This window comes from Ceratotherium simum, chromosome 2 (assembly GCF_057802395.1).
Source record: "Ceratotherium simum simum isolate JZ-2026a chromosome 2, ASM5780239v1, whole genome shotgun sequence".
Lineage (NCBI taxonomy): Eukaryota > Metazoa > Chordata > Mammalia > Perissodactyla > Rhinocerotidae > Ceratotherium > Ceratotherium simum.
This window is the reverse complement of record NC_141901.1, coordinates 81,438,426-81,462,912: the sequence shown is the minus strand read 5'-3', so window position 1 is coordinate 81,462,912 and position 24,487 is coordinate 81,438,426. Positions and strand designations below refer to the sequence as shown.

The following is a 24,487-nucleotide window of genomic DNA, read 5'->3' as shown; positions in this document are numbered from 1 at the left end:
AAAAATACTGTAATAGAAACAATCAAAGGATTTTGATTGGGGAGATCCTAGATATAGGGAATTGGAAAGCTCTAAAAACGCTTTTGTTCTAAAAGAAATGTGTGCATTTTTTGCGACTTCATAATTTCTTGGAATAAGATTGATGATTCTGGCCTTGTAGAATTTGTAGCTATATAGTACAAATTCAGCAAATTAGATTTTAGCAGTTTCCTGTTGAATACAATGTGGAACTGGGATATATCCAGTATTTCATATGGGTGAGTAGCAGTGGTGACAGAAATTTCAGAAGTTTGAAGCCACTTTTACCAACAGCTATTTGAAACCATCATACTAATGGTAGAATACCTCCGGGGTCTTGTCCAAACCTCATTACTTTTCAGTCTCCCATTACTTACTGTTTTGATTGGTTTTACATTCTCTCCTGCCAGAGTAGTAAGATAGGTTACTGTGGTAATGTCCTTTATTTTTTTTTTCTGGAATTTCTCCCTAAACACTGTAAGCTGTACATATGGCTCCGTTACACACATACTGAAACACTGATGTGTTTTGGTCAGTAGAATGCTCCTTTGTTTTCTTTTCCTCATTGTAACATGGTGAATTTACCTTTACATTAACATTTAAATTAATTTCTTAAAATAACAGGCTAAAGTCAGTTTCGTTATTTTGGCAGAGATTGATAGTTATTGGTCAGTTTATTACTTGACTGAACTGCATTCAGTTGTCTTCATCTTATGCCTGTTCATCTGTAGCAGGCGTTGGCAATCGGGCTGGCTGGCTGTTTTTGTAGTCAAGTTGATTGGCACACAGCCATGCTCATTCATTCCTCGTTGTCTATGGTGGCTTTCTCGATGCAGCGGCAGAGCTGTAAAGTTGTGACAGAGACTGTATGGTCCTTAAAGCCTAAAATATTTACTATCTGGTCGTTTATAGAAAAAGTTTCCTGATCCCTGCTCTATAATATCAGTCTCCATAATTTCTTGCTTCTAATGTTTCCAAACGTAATGGAATACTATTGATAATTTTTGGCTTGAGAGATTTGAAGAATCATTAGTTACTATCATTGGTAGTTATTCTTATTAAGCACAGTTTTTTGCTTTTCTTTATGTGTGGAGTAGCAACAAGGGATATATTTTCCTCAGTTTTCTGAATTGGAAAATTGTTGAAATATTGCAAAAATACATTAGTCTTTAAATGAGGGTCTTGGCAGGTAATTCAAGCTTCTAGTCAGTTTTTCTCAGCTTTTTATAACCTACATTTCTTTTTATTAAACATCCCTGTTTTATTACTACTTTAATGTTATTTGAAATTTTAATAGAGGTTATAAAATTTATTTTTAAAGTTGAAAATCCCTTTTCTAAAAACCACATACCTCCCCCACTCCATGATTGAGTAGTTAAGAAGCACGAACACGTAAAACTTGATATATTTTAATTTTTTAATGAACTAAAGTTTTTGTTTTCAATTTTTTAATATTCAACAACCATTCAAAATGACTTAGTCCGTTGCTGTTTCAGCTCGTGTACATGAGTATTTCTCTCGTCTTCCCTTCTCAGTCTCTTAATGCTCTTTAGAGGAATCAGCCCCACCAACCACACAGAATCTCAGTCTAACACTGGAAGTAAGAATCTGTTCTGTTCATTCACTTAGGTCACACCTTTATTTCTAATGTTGTTAATTAAGTTAATTTTCAAAAATGAATATTCCTTTTCTCTACAACTCAATAAAATGCTGTTATTTTAAGTTTTGCTTGTAGGCACAGATATATATGGTACGGAGCACAGGGCTTGATGGAGACCAGCCCTGACTAAGGCACAAGAACTTGCTCTTTCTAGGAGAAATCCTTGATATCATCTTGCTTTTTGATCATGTGTAGTTTTTCCACAAAGGCAGGGTGTGAAATATATGAGCTGAATAAGTCAGGTTATTATGTTATGGCTGCCAATGTAATAACATGTAAGTAGGTTTCAAGAAATATTTTTCTGAAATAGCAGCTAAATTTCTAAATTTAGAGGTGGTAATTTCTAAAATGTGAATTATGAGAATAATTGCTGAGACATATTTTGATAGAAGACAAGCCCTTAGTGAAACACATTGCAGTAGCCCCTAAAAATCTTCCTTAAGATTACGTAAGATGGAATCAGGACCAATCAATGTTTAATTGGGAAAATAATGGAATAGTAGATTTGTTGTGTATTCCTCTACCCTCATATATAGTTGCTGAACTTCTGGTCTAGATGTTTGTGAATTGTCCCAACCCTCATAGTGGTGGGTTAAGCCAGGATTCTAGAATGTGCTCCTGATCTCAGTCTTGGACTCTTTTCATCAAGATGGTATTGGTTCATCTAGGTACACATCTCAAGGGAAACACAGGTCCAGAAACTGCTTTTATTTCTCTTCTCTCTCATTATTTCGGTATAAAGTATATTTATTACCATTAAGTTTTTGGGAGTTTAGCACTTATTAAGTAATGCAAATTTTGGATTTAGTCATTTTCTCCTCAGAATATTATTAACTTTTTGAAGGTGGCAACCGTATTTTAATCTGTTTTATAATCCCTTTAGAAGCTATCACAGGACCAGTTAATATATAAGGTAAAAATAATAATCAAATGAATAACACTCATTTCAGTACTCAATATCAAAAATATCTAGAATGTAATCACTAGATATTCGTTGACTTAAACTGACATACATGCAATTATAGTGTTAATATTACCTACTTTATTTTAGAAGTAAGAATTGCAAGGTTAGGAGACACTGTATGTATTGACATAGATTGCAAATGAATTGTATCATTTATTGATGACAAAAGACAATGTGCTATATACTTGACAAAATTTTCTTTAGCTTCTTACTGTATATTTTTTATAGTTAATTTTTTGTATTTATTTTTAAGATTATTTGACATATTTTACCCAGATTACCTCATTACCTCTAAGAAACCTCTGATGGTGATAGTGATGATCTAATATATGACAGATCCTGGGTCATTATTATTTCATTTAGTGGTTGTATATATAGACCTAGAGGGAATCTGAATATTGATTCAGGGAATGGCTAGAAACAATGATTTATGAACAAAGGATCCAGTGCAGTGAGCCAAGCATAATAAGATTGCATCTCATGAGCAACACTGGATTTTTTCTGTTCTATTTGCCTGTACAATGATTAGTCCATAATATTATAGATGTTAACAGTAAAGCATTCTTTCCATAACTATTAAGATTCGCTGTTAATTATATTGGATAAAGTACTTAGGTTTATTTTTTTGATGTGAAAGGAACTTCTCAGGTACTTGGGCTGATAAGATTTATCAGTCTAGAATAATTTGTTAATTTATAACATATATTGTAAGCACTTTAAATAGCACTATAAATGAATAAAATTAAGATAGCTCAACTGGAAATGCTAAAAATTAAGTTAACATTTAGGTATCATTACCTAAGGGATGTTAGTTTTACTCATGGAAACATTTTGAAAATCAACTCATTATTCTTTTGATATTTCATCACTTTTATAATCCCAAAATGGCTTTGTTCTCTTCCCATTTTTTTGTTCTAAAGGGAAAGATGATAAAACATATAAAGTGAGTAAGCTTATCTGAACTACTTAATTAGTGGCAATAGTGGTTTTAGAACATGGGTTTATATCCCAACCATGCTATTTACTTACTCTCCTTGAACAGGTTAAGTACTCATTTTAAGGCAAAATGGGGATAATTATATGTATTCATTCAGGTTGTTGTGAAGAGTTCATGAAATAATATAAGGAAACTATTGAATTTATCTATATAGTCTAACTGTCATTTTGGAGGAACCCAATTATGTGCCAGGCAATTACAGTTTTCTTAGAAAGGGTTATTTTTGAGCTAGGCCATAATCTCTGTAATCTCCTTGAGGGTGAAGAGTTTTGTCTCTTTTGTTCCTCAGTACAGAGCACATGATAGATGCTCAGTAAATGTTTGTTGAATGAGTAATTTAGTGACTAGCAGAAAGAAGGTCTGTGTGATTAGCCTTGATTTGGAGTTCAAGCTCTGCTACTTGCCAGCTGAGTTACTTCAGTGGATTTAATTCTCTTTTCTGAGCCTCCGATTTCTGACCTTCATAATGTTGACATTATAAGAATTAATGATATGTCTGATACAGTATTTCATACATAGTAGGCGCTCAGGAAATATTTCTGGCCGTAGTATCCATAATTTGTATTCAACTCAAAAAAATTGCATGAGAATTCTAGAATATTGGAAAGTTAAGAGGAAATATAATGTCTTCGAGTTGGAGAGGACTGCCATATAAAAATAGCTTTCCTTTTCCCCCAGATGGGGAAAAACTAACTTCTATGTTGTAGGTGTGTGATAATTTTAACAGTAAATACTAAATATTTTAAACAAATGGTTTTATGATTTTTTTGGTAGAAAATCTGGAGAAGCCATCAACTTTTCATGATATGTAAGGTAATATTTTGAACTAGGCATGTAGCTTCATTTTTTTTTCCCCTTTTGTAACTTCATTTGCAAGTTTATGTTCAGTCATAAAATGTCCCCTACATTGGTTTGAAAATGACAGCCATTTGTTTTTATTATTTCAACTGGAAGGATTTTAATGAAGAGAATGGCAGCCTGCCCTGCACTGTGCCTGCAGTGTCCCCAGCTACAAGCCTCTTGTGCATGCTCAACATGACTCCTAGATCTTATAGCAGATAGCAGATGTAATTTACAGGAGCATTCCTAAACTCTTCTTTCTGCCCCTCCTCTAAGCCCTTTCATAGGAGAATTTATTTCTTCACGACGAAGAAGTTTCCATAGAGGGTAAGACCGGTGATGAATGTTAAGAGGACTTGAGCATAAATAGTTTAATCAAAGTACTCTAGACTTGATACCAGTGTCCGTAGAAATGAATTGGAGAAAGAGGGTGGCGACTAGCGGTGGGCCACGTGCCTTTAAAGTCTCTATGAGCATTCCCAGCCCCAACCCTGTCCTTGTGAGGGGAAAGAAAATAAACACAAAACGCAAAGGAACATTGAATGTCTGAAGCTAAAAAAGGCTTTCTGATTAGCGATAGCAAGGGTTTACTTAGACAACTTACCAAAGGAAACTCCCAAGGGTGTTGATGTTTTCTCTTATGTTAACAAGAAGGGGAAATTCTGGCCTGTAAGGGCTGCATGTAAGATATTTCTGAAAAATGAGCACCCTGAATGAGGGTTAGCTAAATTGAAATGAAATTATAATTTATTTTTCATTTCTAAGCCTTTGCATGGGGGCAGAGTGGGGTTAGTATCCTCCTTTTTTGTTGTTGTTTTGGTAAAATATAGAAAAGCAGCTTTCTTTTGCTCGTAAATTCTGTCCCGTTATGATTATAATTTTATAGCGCAAATAAAATCAGAAAGACTGATTTTGAATGGCTATCTTTAGCTTTCATTTAGAGTTGACATACAGTTAGTGCACAGAATTTTAGGCTTACCCGGAGCATTAATGTTTCATTTTACACAGCATTAGCACATAATAACAAGGATGGGTGACTTTGATAGGTCTCAGGCTGAGATGGCTCTTTCCTTTCCCTGTTCTCCTCATGCTTGTAGTTGTTTTGCGTTTAATATCCAGTGTTCACAGTAGTTCAATGTCCATGAGTAGAAATCAAAGATAAAGCTTTAGATATGAATCTTTATGGTGGCTTTGCTCTTAATAGAATATCAACTGTAGTTAACCAGTTTTAGAACACTTGAAATTATCTTTTCCTTATTTGAAGCATGTTATATTCTACTTCTTTCGTTAATGATTATAATAAATGGATTTTATTTTTTTCTATTTTTTGCTAAATAGGCAGCATCACACATAAGGTTAAATGTGATATCCTGCTTATGTAACATACATACACGAATATTAAAACTGATTAGTGGTGTTTTCCTAATTTTGCTGACAATTTAAGACACGAGATGTTTCATGCAGGCAATAAATATAAGCAGGTTACTGTCTGAAAGACTGGAGCTAACTGTACAGTGTAAGTACTGTATAAAGCATTGAGGACTGTTGGGATATAAACAGTGCTGAGGCATATTCCTAGAAGTCATTGTTCAGCCTTGGAACGTTTAGTAGTAATGATGCAGTAATTGACTTTTTACATGACAGAGTAATAGGATACTTAGATCTAAAAAAAATCTTGACAGGGGTTTGGTAGACAATGGCATGTGGTTTATAGAAATAAGATTAGGATGAAATTGTTTGAATCTTATTTGAAGGATAAGAAAAAAAGTAGAAGGAGGTTGTACATTAGAAGTCGCTTGGATTTTAGAAAACATTTTAAATCATAGTCATTTATAGTTCAAGTAGAAATGTTCTGTTTGTTTTAAGACACGAACTGTTACTTAGCATTATAAGGGTTTTCATCTGTGCGTTGTGCCTTTGCACTCCCAATTTCTCCTTGAAGTTCTCAGGAAAAGGTTTTCTAAAAATCGGGAGTCAAACTGGCTATTAATATGAGGAGTCACTTAATCTTTTCTGTTTGTTGAAAGGTGATTTAATAGCGCTTTTCTGATTTTGTCCCTTGTTTTTGTTTTGCACTGTGAGAGGCGTTCCCTGAGCTTCATTCTGCGGGTGGTCCTAGAGTTTACAGGACAAGTCTGTTAGCTACATCTATGCCTATGAGTGTCCTTTGGCTCCAGTTCGGTTTAGGAACAGTGTTTTCTAGGGATTAGTTTCACCACATATGATTATTCATTCTATCCTTAGCTGACTGTGGTTTGTTAAATATTTCAATTTTCATTAACTTTTTTTTTTTTTGGTGGAAAGTTGTTTTTAATTTGGATCACACCACTAAAATTTTTTGACTTAGTTGCATTCAAGTCAACTTAGTTGACTTAGTCGCAACTTTGACTTCAAAGTTGCATTTCAAGCTTGAACTTTTTATTTTATTTTTTTTGTGAGGAAGATCAGCCCTGTGCTAACATCTGCCAGTCCTTTTTTTTTGTTGTTGTTGTTGCTGAGGAAGACTGGCCCTGGGCTAACATCCATGCCCATCTTCCTCCACTTTATATGGGACGCCGCCACAGCATGGCTTGCCAAGTGGTGTGTCAGTGCGCACCCGGGATCCGAACCGGCGAACCCTGGGCCCCCACAGCGGAGCGCGCACACTCAATGGCTTGCGCCACCAGGCCGGCCCCCTAAAGCTTGAACTTTTGAAAATAATTTTATTTGATGTGAAAGTGATTGGATGTAGGTTGTAGAGTGAGAAAAGTAAGTTGGATACTCTTGTTACTGACTCATTGCGCAGACAGGCGCACAGACTTAAGCTTTATTTGCAGAAAAGAAGACATGATTTTACTACATTCCAGAACCTGTTTCTGTTTGTTAGAAACAATCATTGATAATAAGTCTCATAATTGACTAGAGTGTACTTCTAAAATCGTTTCACATTCTCAAACCTTAAAATTGTGTTTCACATTCAAACCTTAAGAATGCACTGAAATTTTAGTATAGTTAAAATCTGTTCATAAAATATTCTGTCCTGGCCAAAGACCACAAAAGAGGTCTTGGTTGTGTGTTTTCCTCCTCCTTTCCCTCACTAACAGAGGTTTTCCTATCTTGGCAGCTGTTTCCTACAAGGCAGTCATCAGTCCCTGATTTCTTCCTTCCCTTTCTTCCCACAAACAAGGACTCTTTCAAATAGCGAATGACCGAAGACAGACTGATCTTGATTCGCTTTAAGAAAGTGGAAATGTGTTCAAGAGTTGTGCATGTGGGCAAGCAGCCCGTGTGCATTAGTTCATGGAAATGAAAGTACCCATTACACCCAAAACTTGGACAGTCAGAATTCTTTGCTTGAATCAGAAGCGTTCCAAAGGCTGACTTAACTTTACTTGTGATACTTAATACACCTCATCCACACATTAAAATTATTCTAATTGCTTGATCAGATCATTGAACAGTTTGTAGGATATAAGAAATTATTCATTGGTTAGCCTTTTCAGCGTGACAGGCCATGAATTGATCTGGCTTCTCTTTATGCTTTATATAAAATAGCTTGCAGGGTTGTTTTTTTTTTTTTTTTTTGGTGAGGAAGATCAGCCCTGAGCTAACATCCATGCCACTCCTCCTCTTTTTGCTGAGGAAGACCGGCCCTGAGCTAACATCTATTGCCAATCCTCCTCCTTTTTTTCCCTTTTTCTCCCCAAAGCCCCATTAGATAGTTGCATCTCATAGTTGCACATCCTTTTAGTTGCTGTGTGTGGGACACCACCTCAGCGTGGCCGGACAAGCGGTGTGTCAGTGCACGCCCAGGATCCGAACCCGGGCCGCCAGTAGCGGAGTGCACGAACTTAACGGCTAAGCCACAGGGCTGGCCCCCCTAGCTTGCAGTTTTAAGGCAGGTACTTTGCCACAGCAGTTGTAAACTGCAGCTTTACTTTTGGTTTTGTCTTTTGGATAGTCTTAGGGAGCTCAGAGGGAAAAATGAATAGAGAGAGCCAGCCAGTTCTGCACGGTTGTGTGCCATGTCTCCATCAGATTCATTTTTGATTTGTCATTTTGCTTTTTACATTTTTGGCAGTCAGAAGAAGAAGCTTGCTCTCTCCTTTGTTTTTGTCTTGTTTCTTTGGACAGAGAAGCATGAGGTGTTCTCAGAACTGGATAGTACTAATTCTGACTCCGCTCATCATGATACCTAATTGTCTTCAGAGCTGTCAGAGAGAGCTAAAAAATTGGGCTGATTATGGGCCGTGGAGGCATATATAGGGAAGCAGTTATAGCTCTGAATCTATAGGCATGGTAAAAACAAACTCCCTATTACAGGAATATCTTGCTAGTTTCATCTGTGATTTTATGGATCTTGATATTTAAACACTAGATAATAGCTTCAGATTAAGTTTTTACATTCTTTTTGTGTGTTTGTTGGTAAAGCAACATAGTGACTTTATAGCATGATAAGTGTTCCAAACCATTTCGAATCTGACCGCTTTTCTGTTGAAGTTACATTATAGGGAACTGATGACAGAGGGTAGTGAACTGCTAATAGAATCACATATGATACATGAAGCATGTAGCAAATGCAGAGTAGTTTGGATAATGTGAAACAGAGGACTTAAAGTCATCTAGGAAATTTTCTGTATGTTTTAGTGACAGCATCTATATTATGTAAAATTTCATTTTATTTGAGATATAGACACAGCCTCAGAATGGGGGGTGTTCCCCTCACTGGCCCACTTTTTCTTTTTCTTTTTTTTTTTTGCTGAGGAGGATTCGCCCTGAGCTAACATCTGTTGCCACTCATCTCCTTTTTTTTTTTGTATGTGAGCAGCTGCCACAGCATGGTCACTGACAGACTAGTGGTGTAGGTCCGTGCCTGGAATCCGAACCCAGGCTGCTGAAGTGGAGTGTGCCAAACTTAACCACTAGGCCACTGGGGCTGGCCCATTGCCCCACTTTTAAAAACTCTTTATTTGCAGCAGGTTAAGGGTAGCTTGAGGAAATTTGGTAAGAGTATTACTTAGAAGAAAATAATAGGAAGTTAAGATGTCCCTTTAAAGGAAAAAAATGTAATTTCTTCATCTTCAGAAGGTAGATTGGGAGGCTGGATATATTTGGGAACTGCTTGCATTTTATGTGTATTATGAGGCTAATATTTACTCTGTGATTTCTTATGTTACCCTACAAAGAAATAAGACACTTCAGTAGAATCCAGCAAATGACCTGGTCTTATGTGACCCTAAGAACCTAGAGATGCTGATTAAGTCCCACTCCTGAAGTTTTTGTACCCCTTTTCCAGTTGAAGAATTGGGTCCTTAAGGGCTAGTCCAAGTTAGGCTTGGCTCTGGGTTTTATTATGTTTTTTTGCCACCTTTCCCCCAGTTTTTTAAAAATAGTGATGCAACTTTGTAGATATAATTATCATGGTCCGGGGTTTTTATTTAGGTCTAGTGGATGGCCCAACCTACTCAAAGATTTAGATTTGATCTTATTAAGTTATACCTTGCTGTAAGAAAAGCCAATATGTGAAAATCTAAAACTTTGAAATGAAGTAGTTAAGAGACAATCACTTTATTAAACTGCTCCCTCCACGAATAACTAGCAATCAGAGAAATAACAATTTGATATGTGGTGTTTAGGAATGTGATGTTTTCAGAATGCCATTATTATATAAATTAAAGTACACCCATATGTTAAAAATTGAACACCCATGTATAGAAAAATAAACTGTTTTGTTATATCTCTGATCTATCTTGCAAGGTAACTGGATAAAATAGTAGATAATATGGCTGTTACCATCATTAGGAACAAACAAAGTATGTGTATTTATAAAATTTTGTTAGAGGTATCATGTATTACAGCTAGTACTTTGATAAAAAGACTAAAATGTGGCATAGGGAGACAGATTTATTATTCTAGAATGACTTTCTAAGCTTTTCAAAGAAAAATTCATCATTGGAATTTATGTAATTATTATGTGAATTCATATATTCTCGTTATCTATAAATTTTGGGGGGCTTTGATCATTTTCAGAATGTAAGGCTCAGATATCCAGTGCACAGCAGCAGTTTCCATATTGGATATAGAATCAAAATATATACCATTTTTTTTTTAAACTTAGGAGATGGAGGGAGGAAGGGAGGAAAAGAGAGCGAGTGTTGTTGTTATTATTTTTGCATTTTTTGTGACGTAGCAGAACCAAAGAGTAAATGATGGATTTGTTTGTTTTTCAGATATGAGGATCAATGATGCAGACTGCTGGGTTCCATGAAGCTGGGCATTTATAACTAGATTCATTAAGGAATACAAAGAAAATATTGAAAGGGATCAATAATGGTGTCTTCTGGTTGCAGAATGCGAAGTCTGTGGTTTATCATTATAATCAGCTTCTTACCGAATACAGAAGGTAAGATACAGTTTAAATCTTATTTTTTAAATCCAGGAGAACTTAAACTGTGCAATCTTCTTTATATAGCCTTTATATATATAGGCTAAATTGAGTAGTAGTATTTTTTATTTTAGAAATGTGTCAAAAAAATTTACTGAATCTTGAATTCTTTTTTTGGTGGTTGAATTACTTTTCATTACACAGCTATGTATTATGGAAAGTGCTAGAAGTCTGAATTTGTATTTTACATAAATTCATAATCATTGTAAATAATCCTGAGAGAACTAAATGAAAGCTTTGTTTTGGTAATACATTTTACATTTATTGACTAAATTTATTCCAGTAAAATTGAAACTATTTTGTGGCCACTCTTTCATTTCATCTTTAGTTTTATCTGCTTCTTAAAGTGTGGTCATAGTTCTAAAACTCCTCAACAAAACTTTTTCTTATCTTCTGGAAAATGTTATTGTTTTGTTGTGCTTCCTTTTTAATGTTATCTATGTCTTTTTGAAGACAGACTTGATTTTTAAAGAACTAAATACACTTTTTAGGCTTAATGAAATAATTGGAACGATCATTTATTAATTACTATATGGATTTCCTCGTATCCATTATTTCTTTAGTCTTATGTATTATTTCCTTGTGAAAATAACACCCTTTCAGGTGATTTTTACAGAGCAGGTCAGAAGTTAATATGGAGCTAAGATGTGTTAATTTTATAGCTAGTTGATAGTGGTAGTTATTGTATTTGGCATGAAAATATATTAATCTTGTGAAATCTGTGAAGAATACAAAATCTCTGAGAATGCATGTAAAATATAATGGATTTTTTTGGTCCCAATTAAATATTCTCGAAGAAGATGTTTTAGAATTTTAAAATTGGTTTTATATACATTTTTAAGTGATCCCATTCATACCCATTAATAAAATGATAGATGGAGAAAAAGAGGCATACTGTCAACTAATAGATAGAAGCTTATTATTCCAGTGTCTTTGCAATAAGCTTAAAAATGTTAACATTTTAATTTTGCTGTAAGAATTTTATTTGAATTGCTTGTTCCTAAATTATGTTTCATCATTTTCTCTTTGCTCTCCCAGTCTTCTACCTTCAATATATTGATGTAAATTAATATAATTCAAATAAGTAACAAATTTAGAAATATTTAAAAATAAGAATTTCTGTATTCAGGAAGTAAATAATGTTCACTTGGCTTTAAGTCGCACATGAAAGTTACAAATGGTTAGTATTTTCAGAAGATACTGCTCTTTGCATCAGAATTGAAAGCTGTATTAACTCTAACATTAAAATATAATATGTCTGAATGAATAGTACCATAATGATAAGCAACAAGCAGAAAGTGAGTTTAATAATAAGAATTTCTGGCTTGGATTGTTATGAAAATCTTATGTATAGTCTATAATTTTGCATTTGGTTTTTTGGGGAAAAAGTAACTGAATTCCTGCTGTTCTGTTTGAATGTTTTTATACATCTAAAAAAGATTCCAGGTGTGGACCAATGGCTCATTAGTCCACATAATGAAAAATTTTCCAATCAAGATAGAGACCACTTTGCTGGCACAGTAGCTTAACTCAGCAGGGGGCTGGCAAACAGAGACTTATTTCTTCATAAGATACTGCAGTTTTATTTCTAGTGTCACCTGTCAGGTCAGGATTCATATCTGTTGTTAAGAGAAATTTCATTTTTGGCGCACCAGGCCAGGGGGTGTTGCTTTTGAAACAATTCCCTCTTATGAGTATAAAGAACCTGGGACGAAACCACACTGCTAGCTGAGAGAGTATACACAGTTGATGCACAGTTAGAACATTGATCTGGCATCTCATGATTTTGTCTTAGAATGTTTTAGATGACATGATAGTCCTTTATTGCCAGAAAGGAGATAATGCTCTGTGAACACCTATAGAGAAAAACCAATCAAAGTTTGGTATGAGAGCACAGGAAGGAAAATATAAATTTAACCGTTCAGCCATTCATTTACGTAATTGGTACCTTTTTGAATCTTAAAGATGAGCACTTTTTATCTCAGTTCCTGGATCCTTGCAGATAAACTCGGATAAGGTTTCCTGGGTGGTTTCCTCCTTCCTTCCTCATTTATTGAGTGACTGAATTGTGCCAGATGCTTAGGATTTAAAAATGCTCAAGGCACAGTCCCTGCGCTTGAAGAGCTTGTGCAGGAGTCAGAACCTCAAATACCTGTTGAGGCCAAGCAGGCAAAAGTGACGTGAGAGCAGCAGGCCAGTGGAGGTCTGCAGCAGGCGGGGAAAGTGCTTGCCAGAGGGCCCAGGACGGCCATTCCAGGCTTCAGCTGGGTTTTGCCAGTCTTCTAACTTTTCGATAGAAACTAGACATTAGATTTAGACATTAGATTTTTTTTTTTTTTTAAAGATTTTATTTATTTTATTTTTCCCCCCAAAGCCCCAGTGGATAGCTGTATGTTGTAGCTGCACATCCTTCTAGTTGCTGTATGTGGGACTCGGCCTCAGGATGAACGGAGAAGTGGTGCCTCGATGCGCACCCGGGATCCGAACCCGGGCCACCAGCATCACAGCGCGCGCACTTAACCACCAAGCCACAGGGCCGGCCCCTAGACATTAGATTTTTAAGTAATGGCAATTAATTAAGATTTTTTTTTTAAAAAGCAAGCCTGTGTATTGTGTACAGCCATGGACCATGCCTTTTCAGAGCTTTCTTTTCTCCTGTTTATGGTAGTGTTTTACCTTAGTATATGATTTTAAAGGCGTAACATTTTTGGATTTGTTTTAAATTTATATACAGGAGAGGTGAATTTCCACATTTGCAAGGAGGACTTATTTGTTCTGTGTTCAGACAAACGTTATAAATATGTCATGTCTTGTGTGCATATTGAAGAGCAAATCACTAAGCATTCTTTTTAAGTTTTACCATGGTAAAAGCTAATTATATGAAGATTTAATTGTTAGAATTAGCTTATCTCCCTCTATCTCTTTCTCTATCCATTAGTGTTTAAGAATCAGGTCTTACCCATTAAAATTTACTTGTTTTTACAAAATAGGAAGAATGTTTTATTTCTTCTTAAAGTTTCTCCTCCCCTGTGTATTTTTGGAAATTATGTTTAGAATTTCCAAATAAAAAATGATTATAAAAGACCAAACTTTCAAAATATTTTGTAAGTTTTTCTTAGAAGTGATTTTATTCCTAGAGAACTAACTGAAGCCCTTCAGAAATCAGTTTTGTTGAGAAACTGGTGTGTTTTGATTCTTTTGACCAATTTTTATAAGCATAGTAACCTACTGTGGAATCATGTATCAGTAAGTAGGAAAGTAAATTGAATTTTTGTGTCCTAGAGAATTAAATTATGCTATATAATGGAGCCCTGGCAAGCATAAGGCAGACATATGAAGGCTTGCTCCAGTGACAAGTTACAAATAATAGCAGTTCTTCAGCAAAGTCAGTAATACAGATTTCAGGTTGAGTTCTTTATGCTGTGAGTATATAATTAGATTTCATTAGTCAAAATTTTAGTTAATTAACTCAAATTATATTGTTGGTTATCCTTATTTCAAAGAAAAATGTTATGCCAGGTATAAAAGCTAGATTTGTAAGATACAGCTTTACATATTTGTTTTATATACATCAAGAAAATTTAAGAACATAGCTATAGAAATATCTTATCTGTTTATTTATTTATTTATTTATTTCCCCCAAAGCCCCAGTAGATAGTTGTATGTCACAGCTGCACATCCTTCTAGTTGCTGTATGTGGGACGCGGCCTCAGCATGGCCGGAGAAGCGGTACGTCGGTGCGCGCCCGGGATCCGAACCCCAGGCCGCCAGCAGCAGAGCGCGAGCACTTAACCGCTAAGCCACTAGGCTGGCCCTTACCTGTTTTTAATGTACCTTTAAACTCTCTAAGCCCATTTTATGATAACTTTTGTGTTAGTGATATCTTACTAAAAAACGATGTTTGACTGTAGGGTCTTTTCACTAGTTGGGGGTCAGAAAAAAGTAGATCAAGAGGTTAAATATGAATTAGAAAAAACCGTTTTTGGCATATAAATATTTCCTTCATAATGGTCTATAATTTAGTGGAAAGAGTAATAGTTTTGTTCTCCAAGGTTAAACTTAAGAAGGCTTAGCATAATTCAGACCTATATTTATTTATTCTTTTTTTTCTTTCATTCTTTCATTTATATACACATATAATAAAATGTATAAAATTTATATTTACACACGCACATGCACACACATACGGTATGTCAGCTTCATAAGGGCAGGGATCTTTTTTTTTGGTTCATAGATGTCACCAGGTGCCTTGTACAATGCATGGCTTATAGTAAGCGCTCATTCTGTATCCATCACATAAATAGCATACATCTTTGAAGAGGGTCATAGTCGTAATAGTTAGAGAGGGGACAATAAACAGTTGTAATAACGGGGTGATAAATGCCATGATGATGATATTCACGGAGGCATTGGGATGAAGGGTAGCTGAGTGGATGGGTGAATGTCAGGAAGGACTTCCAGCTGGAAGTGATGACGACACTTGAGCTGAATCTCGATATGGGCTACATAAGCTAGGTAAGGCAGTGGTGAGCATGGTGGTGGAGAAAAAAATGAGTAGAGAGAGAACAGCAGGGATGTGGAATAAAGTATTGCAGTGGTTCTCAAACTTTAGGAGCAGCAGAATCACCTGGAAGGTCCAGGGTGGGGCCCAAGTGTTTGATTTCTGACAAATTTCTGGGATCACTGATGTGGCTCAGCGTCACTTAAGAACCACTATGGTATTGTATGTGTGTGGGTGGTTGTAGAGGTGCATGGGTGTGGATAAGTTAAAAAAAAAATTTTTTTTTTTAAATTATTTAATTCACTGTGATTCAGAAGTAGTGACCAGTTGTTTACTGCGAATTGCTGTCTATACCTTTTCATATGGCTCTTTATTCCTCTGATCAGGTTTCTTGGGCATAATTTTAGGGTTCAAAATAGGATTTTTTTTTTTAACTCTTTTTCGACAGTGTACTGAGAAAGAAAAAAAATTTGAAAAATTGGCTCCAGATTGGGGAAAAAAGAACATATTTTCTGTTAAGGATAAATGTTACATTTTCAGAACTCCTAAACCCTTGCTTCAGTTTATCTCTTTTCATTGTGATAACCTTGTTCTTTTTCTTGTTGGGAATAACTACGTGGCTATTGCTGTGATAATACTGAATTGACTTACTACAGGGACTTTAGATTTCCCAGTGTAGCAAAATTGACTACTTTTGTTCATTTCAGTATATTTGATTAGCTGAAAGCTAGGAGGTAAATTTTCAGCAAGGTGCATGGGGATTTGGCCGTATGACTCCTATTAAACTTAATGGGAGTCACAACTCCCATTAAATTAATAGGAATTGTATAGCATATCTATGTATGCTGCATAGCAAATGTAACCTTATTTTTTAAATTCACAAATTATGTAAATTAACATTGGTTTAAAACAATGCATTGGTTTTTTTAAAAATTTTATTTATATTTTTAGTGCAGATCAATGTGATTTTACTCCTTAAGAAAGTGCCTAACTGTATTGCTCTTAGGACATTTTAAATATTTATTGTGTTATGTGAATGTAATGTAATTTGATTGCAGCAGCTTTCATCTGCATAAGTAGTGATGTAATTCATTTTTAAAAATACAAATATTAATGCCATGTACAAATTATATGACATTTCTTTTTATCGTCTAAAAACCAAAACACCTTATACATAGTGCTACTTCCAGGATTCAAGAGCAAGGTATATTTGTTCTGAACATGACTCAAAATTGAAAAAAATAAGACTAAACTGATAGGCTACACTGCCACTTTTTAAAAAGTTAATTTGGAATATACTTTGATTATCTTATATACCAATATTCAGTGTCAAAATATGCCATATTTCATATATGAAGATTAAGTTTCAGTGCTTGATTACTCTTTTTTTCCCCCCACTTTTCCTCCCACTTTCTACCCTATTTCATCCTCTCTTGCATCTTTTCCAGTGTTAGAAAAGGTTTTTTATCCACAGTCTCTGTTGATTCACCAATAGATCTATTGCTGGTGCAAAAGTGTTATAAATCAGTGTGTCATGCACAACAGCCACCCAGCTGACCTCAAGAACATTGTATTGCTTGGCTGTTTAATTTTCACAAACCTATTTTCTGACAGAAAAGACTGCATCAAATATTCAATAAATAAATATGTTGTTATGAAATAATAGTTTGCTAGAAGTACAGAGGATATAAACTTGTCCATACAAGAGTAAACTTTTGAAATATTGATTTTACATCCATATCAGGCCTTTATCACTGCTACTGTTATATTTTGAAAGAATCAATAGTGTAGTGAAGGTGGCTGAAAAGCACCGGATCCATACATAGCACCTGAATTTTGCCGAACGGTAATTGTGTTAATTACTCCTTACCAAGTAATTTCGGTTTCGATGAATTTCTTGCTTCATTTTTTGAATTAATACACCTTTTCACTTTCTTATATACTATATACTTAGGTTGTGGATTGGAAAATAAGATAATACAAATGATTGAGCGCATCTGAGTATGAATGTAGAACTCGGTCTGAAAGAACCGATCTATCTGCTGCATTACTGAGGGAGTGTCTTACTGAAACATATGCTTGGTACCCTATGGTATTCTTTATTTTCTTTTCACCTCCTGCATGACAGAGAATGACATAGGACAGCCGTGGAGTCTACATGTATTAGACATCAATGTGGATTAGTGAATGTCTCATGACATCTTTCAACCCTATTCTTGAACTCCTTTTGTCAACTTGACAGAAGTGATTCCAGGAGAATACCTAGCCTCGGCCCTAGGATCTCTTGGCTAAAATGTAAGGCTGAGAAGGGAATTCCATGTCAGAGCTTCAGGAAGCAAAAACAACATTTATAATCCCTCCTTATCAGCATGGGACTGTACTGAGTTTGACTTTTATGTCTGCCATTATTCTTGCTTTGAGGGCTTATTTTTCTAAAAGTTCTTTTTTTTCTCCTTCTGATTTTGAATGTAATACATTCTCATGAGAAAAGATAAAACATAAGAAAATTAAGATAAGCATTTAAAATTGTTCATAATTCTAGGAACTTGATGTAACCACGACACATTTCCTTTTTGTTTTCTTTCCAGCACACGTACTTGATATTATGGATAAAACAAAATTAGGTTCTTCATCTCCCTATACTTTCATATTCTGATTTTTCACTTAATATTATCATAACTTGTATTACCATGTCATTATATATTTAGATAATGGATCTTAACAGCTGCATTGTCATTTATCATGTGTATGTCAAAAATGATTTAATCCTCCCTCGCTACCCATTGGCTGTTTGAACTTCATTTTTTTCAAGTATAAGTAAAATGAATATCTGTATAAATCTTTTCCTTCATATCTAGTTATTTCCTGAGACTAGAATTCTGATTATTACATCAGGCATATGGGCATCTTCTAAACTGGTTTTTCTGAAGGATTATACCAATGTTCACTTTCGTTACCAGTGTGTGAAAGTGTCAGTCTACATACTTTACCAGCATTGGTTTTAAGTTTTTAAAAGAATTGACACTTTGATATGTGAAAAAGGGTATCTGATTGTAAATTAAATTTGTAATTTGGGGGCTAATTGTGAGGACGGAAACATTTTTCATGGATTTATTTATTGGCCAGTTGTAATTTGGATGGGAATTTTTTTGTTCACTATGTTTGCCAATTTTTCTGTTTTATGTTGTTAAAGCTTTTCTTATTTTTTAAATTCTTCATTGATATCCTTTTGTCATTTTTGTTATGAAAAACATTTGTTTGCCTTTTAATTTAACTCATACTGCTTCATTTTTTTAAAATTTCAAACAGAAGAGAGAATTTTGTAAAATAACACTAATCACAGATTTAACAATTATCAATATTTTACTTCATTTACTTTTTTTATCCCCATTTTTCCCTTTTTTTTCTTTCCTTCCTTTTTTTTTTTTTTTGGCTGAGGAAGATTGGCCCTGAGCCGACATCTGTGCCCATCCTCCTCTATTTTATATATGGGATGCCGCCGCAGCGTGGCTTGATGAGCGGTGCATAGGTCTGTACCTGGGATCTGAGCCTGCGAACCCTGGGCTGCCGAAGCGGAGTGCACAAACTTAACCACTGTGCCACTGGGCCGGCTGCTTTCCTTACTTTTTGATGTATAGCTATTTTCTTTTGTAAGCTCTTCCTTTTTTTTTTGTGCTTAAAAATCCATATCTTATACAGCAACTAGAAGGATGTGCAGCTATGACATACAACTATCTACTGGGGCTTTGGGGGGGAAATAAATAAAATCTTTAAAAAAAAAATCCATATCTTGAGATTAGTTAAATATTTATTCACTTGCATTTCCCTGTAGCCCTTAAATGTTTTTATTTAAATTTTTAATCTATTAGGAATTAACTTTGTTATAAGATGAGAGCTAAAGTCTCAGTCAGTTAATTTAAAATGAAGTGAAATATGGGGCCGGCCCCGTGGCTTAGCGGTTAAGTGCGCACGCTCTGATACTGGCGGCCCGGGTTCAGATCCTGGGTGCTAACTGATGCACACCACTTGTTCGGCCGTGCTGGGGCTGCGTCCCACATACAGCAACTAGAAGGATGTGCAACTGTGACATACAACTATCTATTGGGGCTTTGGGGAAAAAAAAGGAGGAGGATTGGCAATAGATGTTAGCTCAGGGCTCGTCTTCCTCAGCAAAAAAAGAGGAGGATTGGGCCGGCCCCATGGCTTAGCGCTTAAGTACTCGCTCTCCGCTACTGGCGGCCTGGGTTTGGATCCCGGGCGCGCGCCGACGCACCACTTCTCTGGCCATGCTGAGGCCAAGTCCCACATACAGCAACTAGAAGGATGTGCAACTATGACCTACAACTATCTACTGGGGCTTGGGGGAAAAAAAAAGGATTGGCAATAGATGTTAGCTCAGAGCCAGTCTTCCTCAGCAAAAAGAGGAGGATTAGCACGGATGTTAGCTCAGGGCTGATCTTCCTCACAAAAACAATAAATAAATAAAATGAAGTGAAATAATATGAAATCATTTGGTATGAATCAGATTTTAACTAACAAAGTAGATGAGGTTGGAACATACCCAAATAAAAAGTGAATAATGGGAAATAGAAAAAGAAAAAAGAAATGAACACAATTTATGATTAAACTATGGATGAAAATGTCACTGTTCATCTGATTCCAGTAATAGTGCTCTTCTCTATTTAATGTAGTTTATTTTTAAGGGATAATTTTTTTGTTAGAGAGAGAGGGAAAACTGAACAAAACAATATGACAGTAGTGATTAAAATACCCCCTAGTGAATTCTGCATTTTAGGAACTTTAGGAATTCTGCATTTTAGGAATTCTGGAGTGTCAAGAAACACAAGAAATTTCCTGGAAAAAATAGAGAGATTCAGATAAAGCAGAGTTTTGTTTTGCATAGGGGTTTAATCTAAAAAAGAGAAGTTCTCATTTATTTTGCTGGTTATTTATAGAGTGCTTCTTACTATTGCCTTGGACCTATCTCTTTGTGTCTAATTGGTGTGTGTTTGTGTTGTGTGTGTTAATCATTAGTTCTCTCTCCCCTTCCTGATTCTTTTTTCTCTTCATAGTATTAAAATCTAAACCAGGTGGTAGATATGCCTGATATTAAATTCAGATTTTGATTAGAGGCGATATATGTTAATAAGAGTCAGGGACTTCATAACTTAGCCAAACACAATCAAAAGGATGGGTGGAGGTGTTGCTCCTGCTAGTGGGGAGAGATGTCTCTGTTGGATTTTAAGAGACCCACTTTTATATGGCAGAATGCAGTGGTGAGGTGATGGTGGCAGGTGATTTAAAAGTTAATAAGTAGGGGCTGGCCCTGTGGCTTAGCGGTTAAGTGCACGCGCTCCGCTGCTGGCGGCCCGGGTTCGGATCCCGGGCGTGCACCGACGCACTGCTTCTCCGGCCATGCTGAGGTCATGTCCCACGTACAGCAACTAGAAGGATGTGCAGCTATGATGTACAACTATGTACTGGGGCTTTGGGGGGGAAAATAAATAAATAAAATTATAAAAAAAAAAAAAAAGTTAATAAGTAAAGTGAAGGAGACAGGCGGTGTAGTTTAAGTGTATTCCATTGTTTAAGGAAGGTTCTTTTTATAATTTTCTTTTTTGGTTGTTTTTACTAGATATGTCAGATACCTGAATTTGTTTCCAGGCAGAAAGAAAGGAAATGGGATTCAGTGCAAGGAGAGGAAGGCTCCTCTAGGAAAGGAGAATGTGTATTATGATCCAGGGAGAGGAAGATTCAGGAAGCGATATGTACAGGAGAAGAAGAAATTTAAGGGAAGTCATGCTGGATGTTTTTAATCTTCTTCTTTATCTCGAACAGTGCTCCCCAAAGTCTAATGCACCTGTAAATCACTCGGGGATCTTGTTAAAATGTAGATTCTGATTCAGTAATATGGGATGGGGCTTGAGCGTGTGCATTTCCAACAAGCTCCCAGGTGATGCTGAGGTTGCTGGTCTGAGAGGACATCTGTATCGAGGAGTTTTGGTTATTAAAATGTTTAGTCTAGAAAATCAGATTTTGCATGACAGTGATTTCTACCATTGCAAATCGAAGTTTGTTTCTAACCTTAACAACACAGTTGAAGTATAGAAATAACATCACTGTCAGTTTTATCATTCATTTTATTTAAAAAAGGAACTAAGCTACCTTGAAACAGTACTGAACATTTGTATGTTTTGTTACACTTCTAATCCTGTTTTATAGGCTTTCTATTGACTTTTTATCTGATGACTTGTTTTGAAAAATCCCTGAGTGACAATGCAACCTGACCTGTTCACCCTAGTATTTCCCTCTATTCCCCATTGATCTGTCCTACTTTCATTCTATTGTATGGAAACATTGTTTTTAATAGCATTTTACTACAAATGTTTTTATTACTTGAAGTAACATTATAAAATAATGTAATGCAATGTGTATGTTTGTCTTAATCCATTTAGAAAAAATTTATATTTTAGTAATTTTTTAAAGTCAACATATTTTATAAAACTAAGAATTGTTGTCATTTTCTCTTCAGTATTAATACCCTGACATGATAGCGCCATAAAAGAGGGTAGAATGGGAGTACTTGAATATAAACTGATTATCAAAAACAGCTTAAAGATAATTTATCTGCTTAAGGTCATCTAGTGATTTTTTTCCACTTTGTAGTATTATACATAGTCAGAGATTTTATTTCTTTATATTTGATTGTGGACATAATCTCCTTTTAATTTTCCTGTTAGAGAAAAAGATAGATTACTGATATGATTTATTTTAGTTTTATGATAATACAAATCGCAAATTAAATTTATTTCTTCATGAAATTCATTAGATTCTTCAGCTTTTTAAAACCAAATAAAAAGTAAGTAAATAGCAAATTTTAAATAAAGAGAATTCTATATAGATATCTTAGAGGTCAGAATACTTTTGTTTTTATCTTTTGGTAGAACTGAAGAATTTTAGACTTTGACTCACATCTTAGAGATTAGCAGTGTAGAAGTTTTCAGTTTACAGACGACGAAGCTAAGGCCTGTAAAGATCGTCTCTTTGCCAAATTATTTCTAGTCCATTTTTCTTTGTGTAGAACTTAATATTTAGCCTCAGATCATTGGTGTATTTAACTACCTCATGAGAATATATTTAAGATATTCGAGAATATTTAAGATATATTTTACAGTGCTTAACATTGTTTAACTTAATGGTGATCAAAAAAGTATTTAAAGTTTTTTATTCATTATTATTTCAGATTAAAAACCATATTAAGATTGACTTTATTTTGAAATATGTAAAACATATATATTACAGGAGGACCAATCTTGCTAACTCTGCAACTTTCAAGTAATCTTCACAGGTTATACAGCCGCAGACATATATTTTTGAAAAATCACAGTTTCTCTTTGAAAGTACAAACAATTGCTGAGAATAATGAACTACCAGAACAATGAAAACCTGAAATATTACAACAATAATTTTCACTTTTACTCTATTTAGTTTATCAGCTCACACTGATTAGCAATCATCCATAAAATAGTGAAGGTGTGCTTTCTAGCCTCTCCTCCAGGTATGGGTTGGAGACATTATCTTTTCCCTTTTGTTTGCTTACAGCAGGAAGCTCCTTTAATCCTTTTGCTTTGTTTTAGAGTTTAGGCAAATAGAGACTATCCCTGTTAGCTTTCAAAAGCTCTTAGTTTTGTTGCATTAGTGGCACTTGCTGTAGGTTCTGTGATCCTGCTTTATTTACCAGAAAGCTTGCCTTTGAGAGCTGTCGCTCCGTTCTTTCAACTGTGTTGTTAATTGACTGATAGCAAAGATTGAGTGGAAAACCTTTAGTGACATAAGACTTGGATATAGGTGTGACTCTAATTTAAAGGCTGGTGAATCTTTGCTTCTTGATCCCACTTCTATTTGTACTAAAATACTAAATGCAGACTAGACTAGAAGAACAAAGTACATTTAAAAGCATTCAGAAATGTTAAGCAACAATAAAACCCCGTAACCATTTAAATGACGGCAGCTGACTATTTGAATTAACTTCGTGTTTGGCTTAATTTGGGGCCCTAATTATTCTTAACTTACGTGAGTAGATTTCAATTATAGTATCCTGCAGGGATTTGTAGCTAAGGCAACTAAAAGAATCATTTTACATAAAGTACTTTTGTTCAACTGATTAGGCAAGGTAAAACGTAATGATGTAAAATTGAAACCCTTCTGACAAGGTCCAAACAATTGTTTCTAGTAATTTTGTTAAAAAAAAAAAAAAGATTGAACTAAGTTTAATTTTAAATAATAATGTGGTCTTTTGTGAAGATTGACTTCCTTGTAATACTGATAAATATATAATGTGTTTTAAGATTGCGTGTTTTAGGAAAGTCATGAAACATCAAAGATAAGGACAAATTTATCACAGTGGAAACCTGCCTAAGTAATGTTTATTTGCTTTATAATCCTTGACGTACAGTTTGACATCTTCAAATACATTGGTTTAGAAGAGAAATACAAACAAGTAACTTGAATGATTAGCACCTCTTCTGTATTTTGGAATGCATTTCAGTTGAAGCCAAATCAGAGACTCCTTTATAGATTTGAAATGCTGTATACTATGAAATACAAGGACACAACTCAATATTTAACTCGTCCTTCCTAAATATTCTTTTTCCCCACTCCAAGAGTCCCTAGTAATTTTGAACACCTTTACCAGACAAATCTACTTTATGACTATTAGTGGTGGATGCTGCTTTCCTTCTTTACTAATCTATGTAGTGGAGCAAAGTATAAAAAAAGTGTTTGCCGGCATCAATAGATCCTTTTGAGGCTTAATCATAGCATTTCACTAGAGTCTTATAGCTGTTGAATATAAGTCTAGTCCAGTGAACGAATAGCCAGCAGCTCTGTTTTTTCCTACCTTCTCAGCACCCCTTTGCCATCCTCCACCCTCTTACGTCCTCTTTATCCTCTCCCTCTCTCCTCCCCTTTCTTTCAGTTTTTGAACATCTATAATATGTTAGTCATTGTCTTTACATACTTCTGTGCATTATTTCCTTTCATCTTGTCAGTTCCATGGCCAGTTTTTCACTGAGTAAAACAAT

The 24,487-nt window shown here is 35.1% G+C and overlaps 1 protein-coding gene across 13 annotated transcripts in view; it reads left to right on the top strand.

Moving 5' to 3' along the window:
• ADGRL2 (adhesion G protein-coupled receptor L2) overlaps positions 1-24,487 on the top strand; it is a 272,704-nt gene that overhangs the window by 110,597 nt on the left and 137,620 nt on the right. For all 13 annotated transcript variants that reach the window (XM_014788315.2, XM_087448439.1, XM_087448459.1 and 10 more), the window contains one exon: positions 10,689-10,861. In XM_014788315.2, coding sequence (XP_014643801.2) covers positions 10,789-10,861 — 73 coding nt within the window. In that variant the 5' untranslated portion in view covers positions 10,689-10,788. The remainder of the gene's footprint in view (positions 1-10,688; positions 10,862-24,487) is intronic.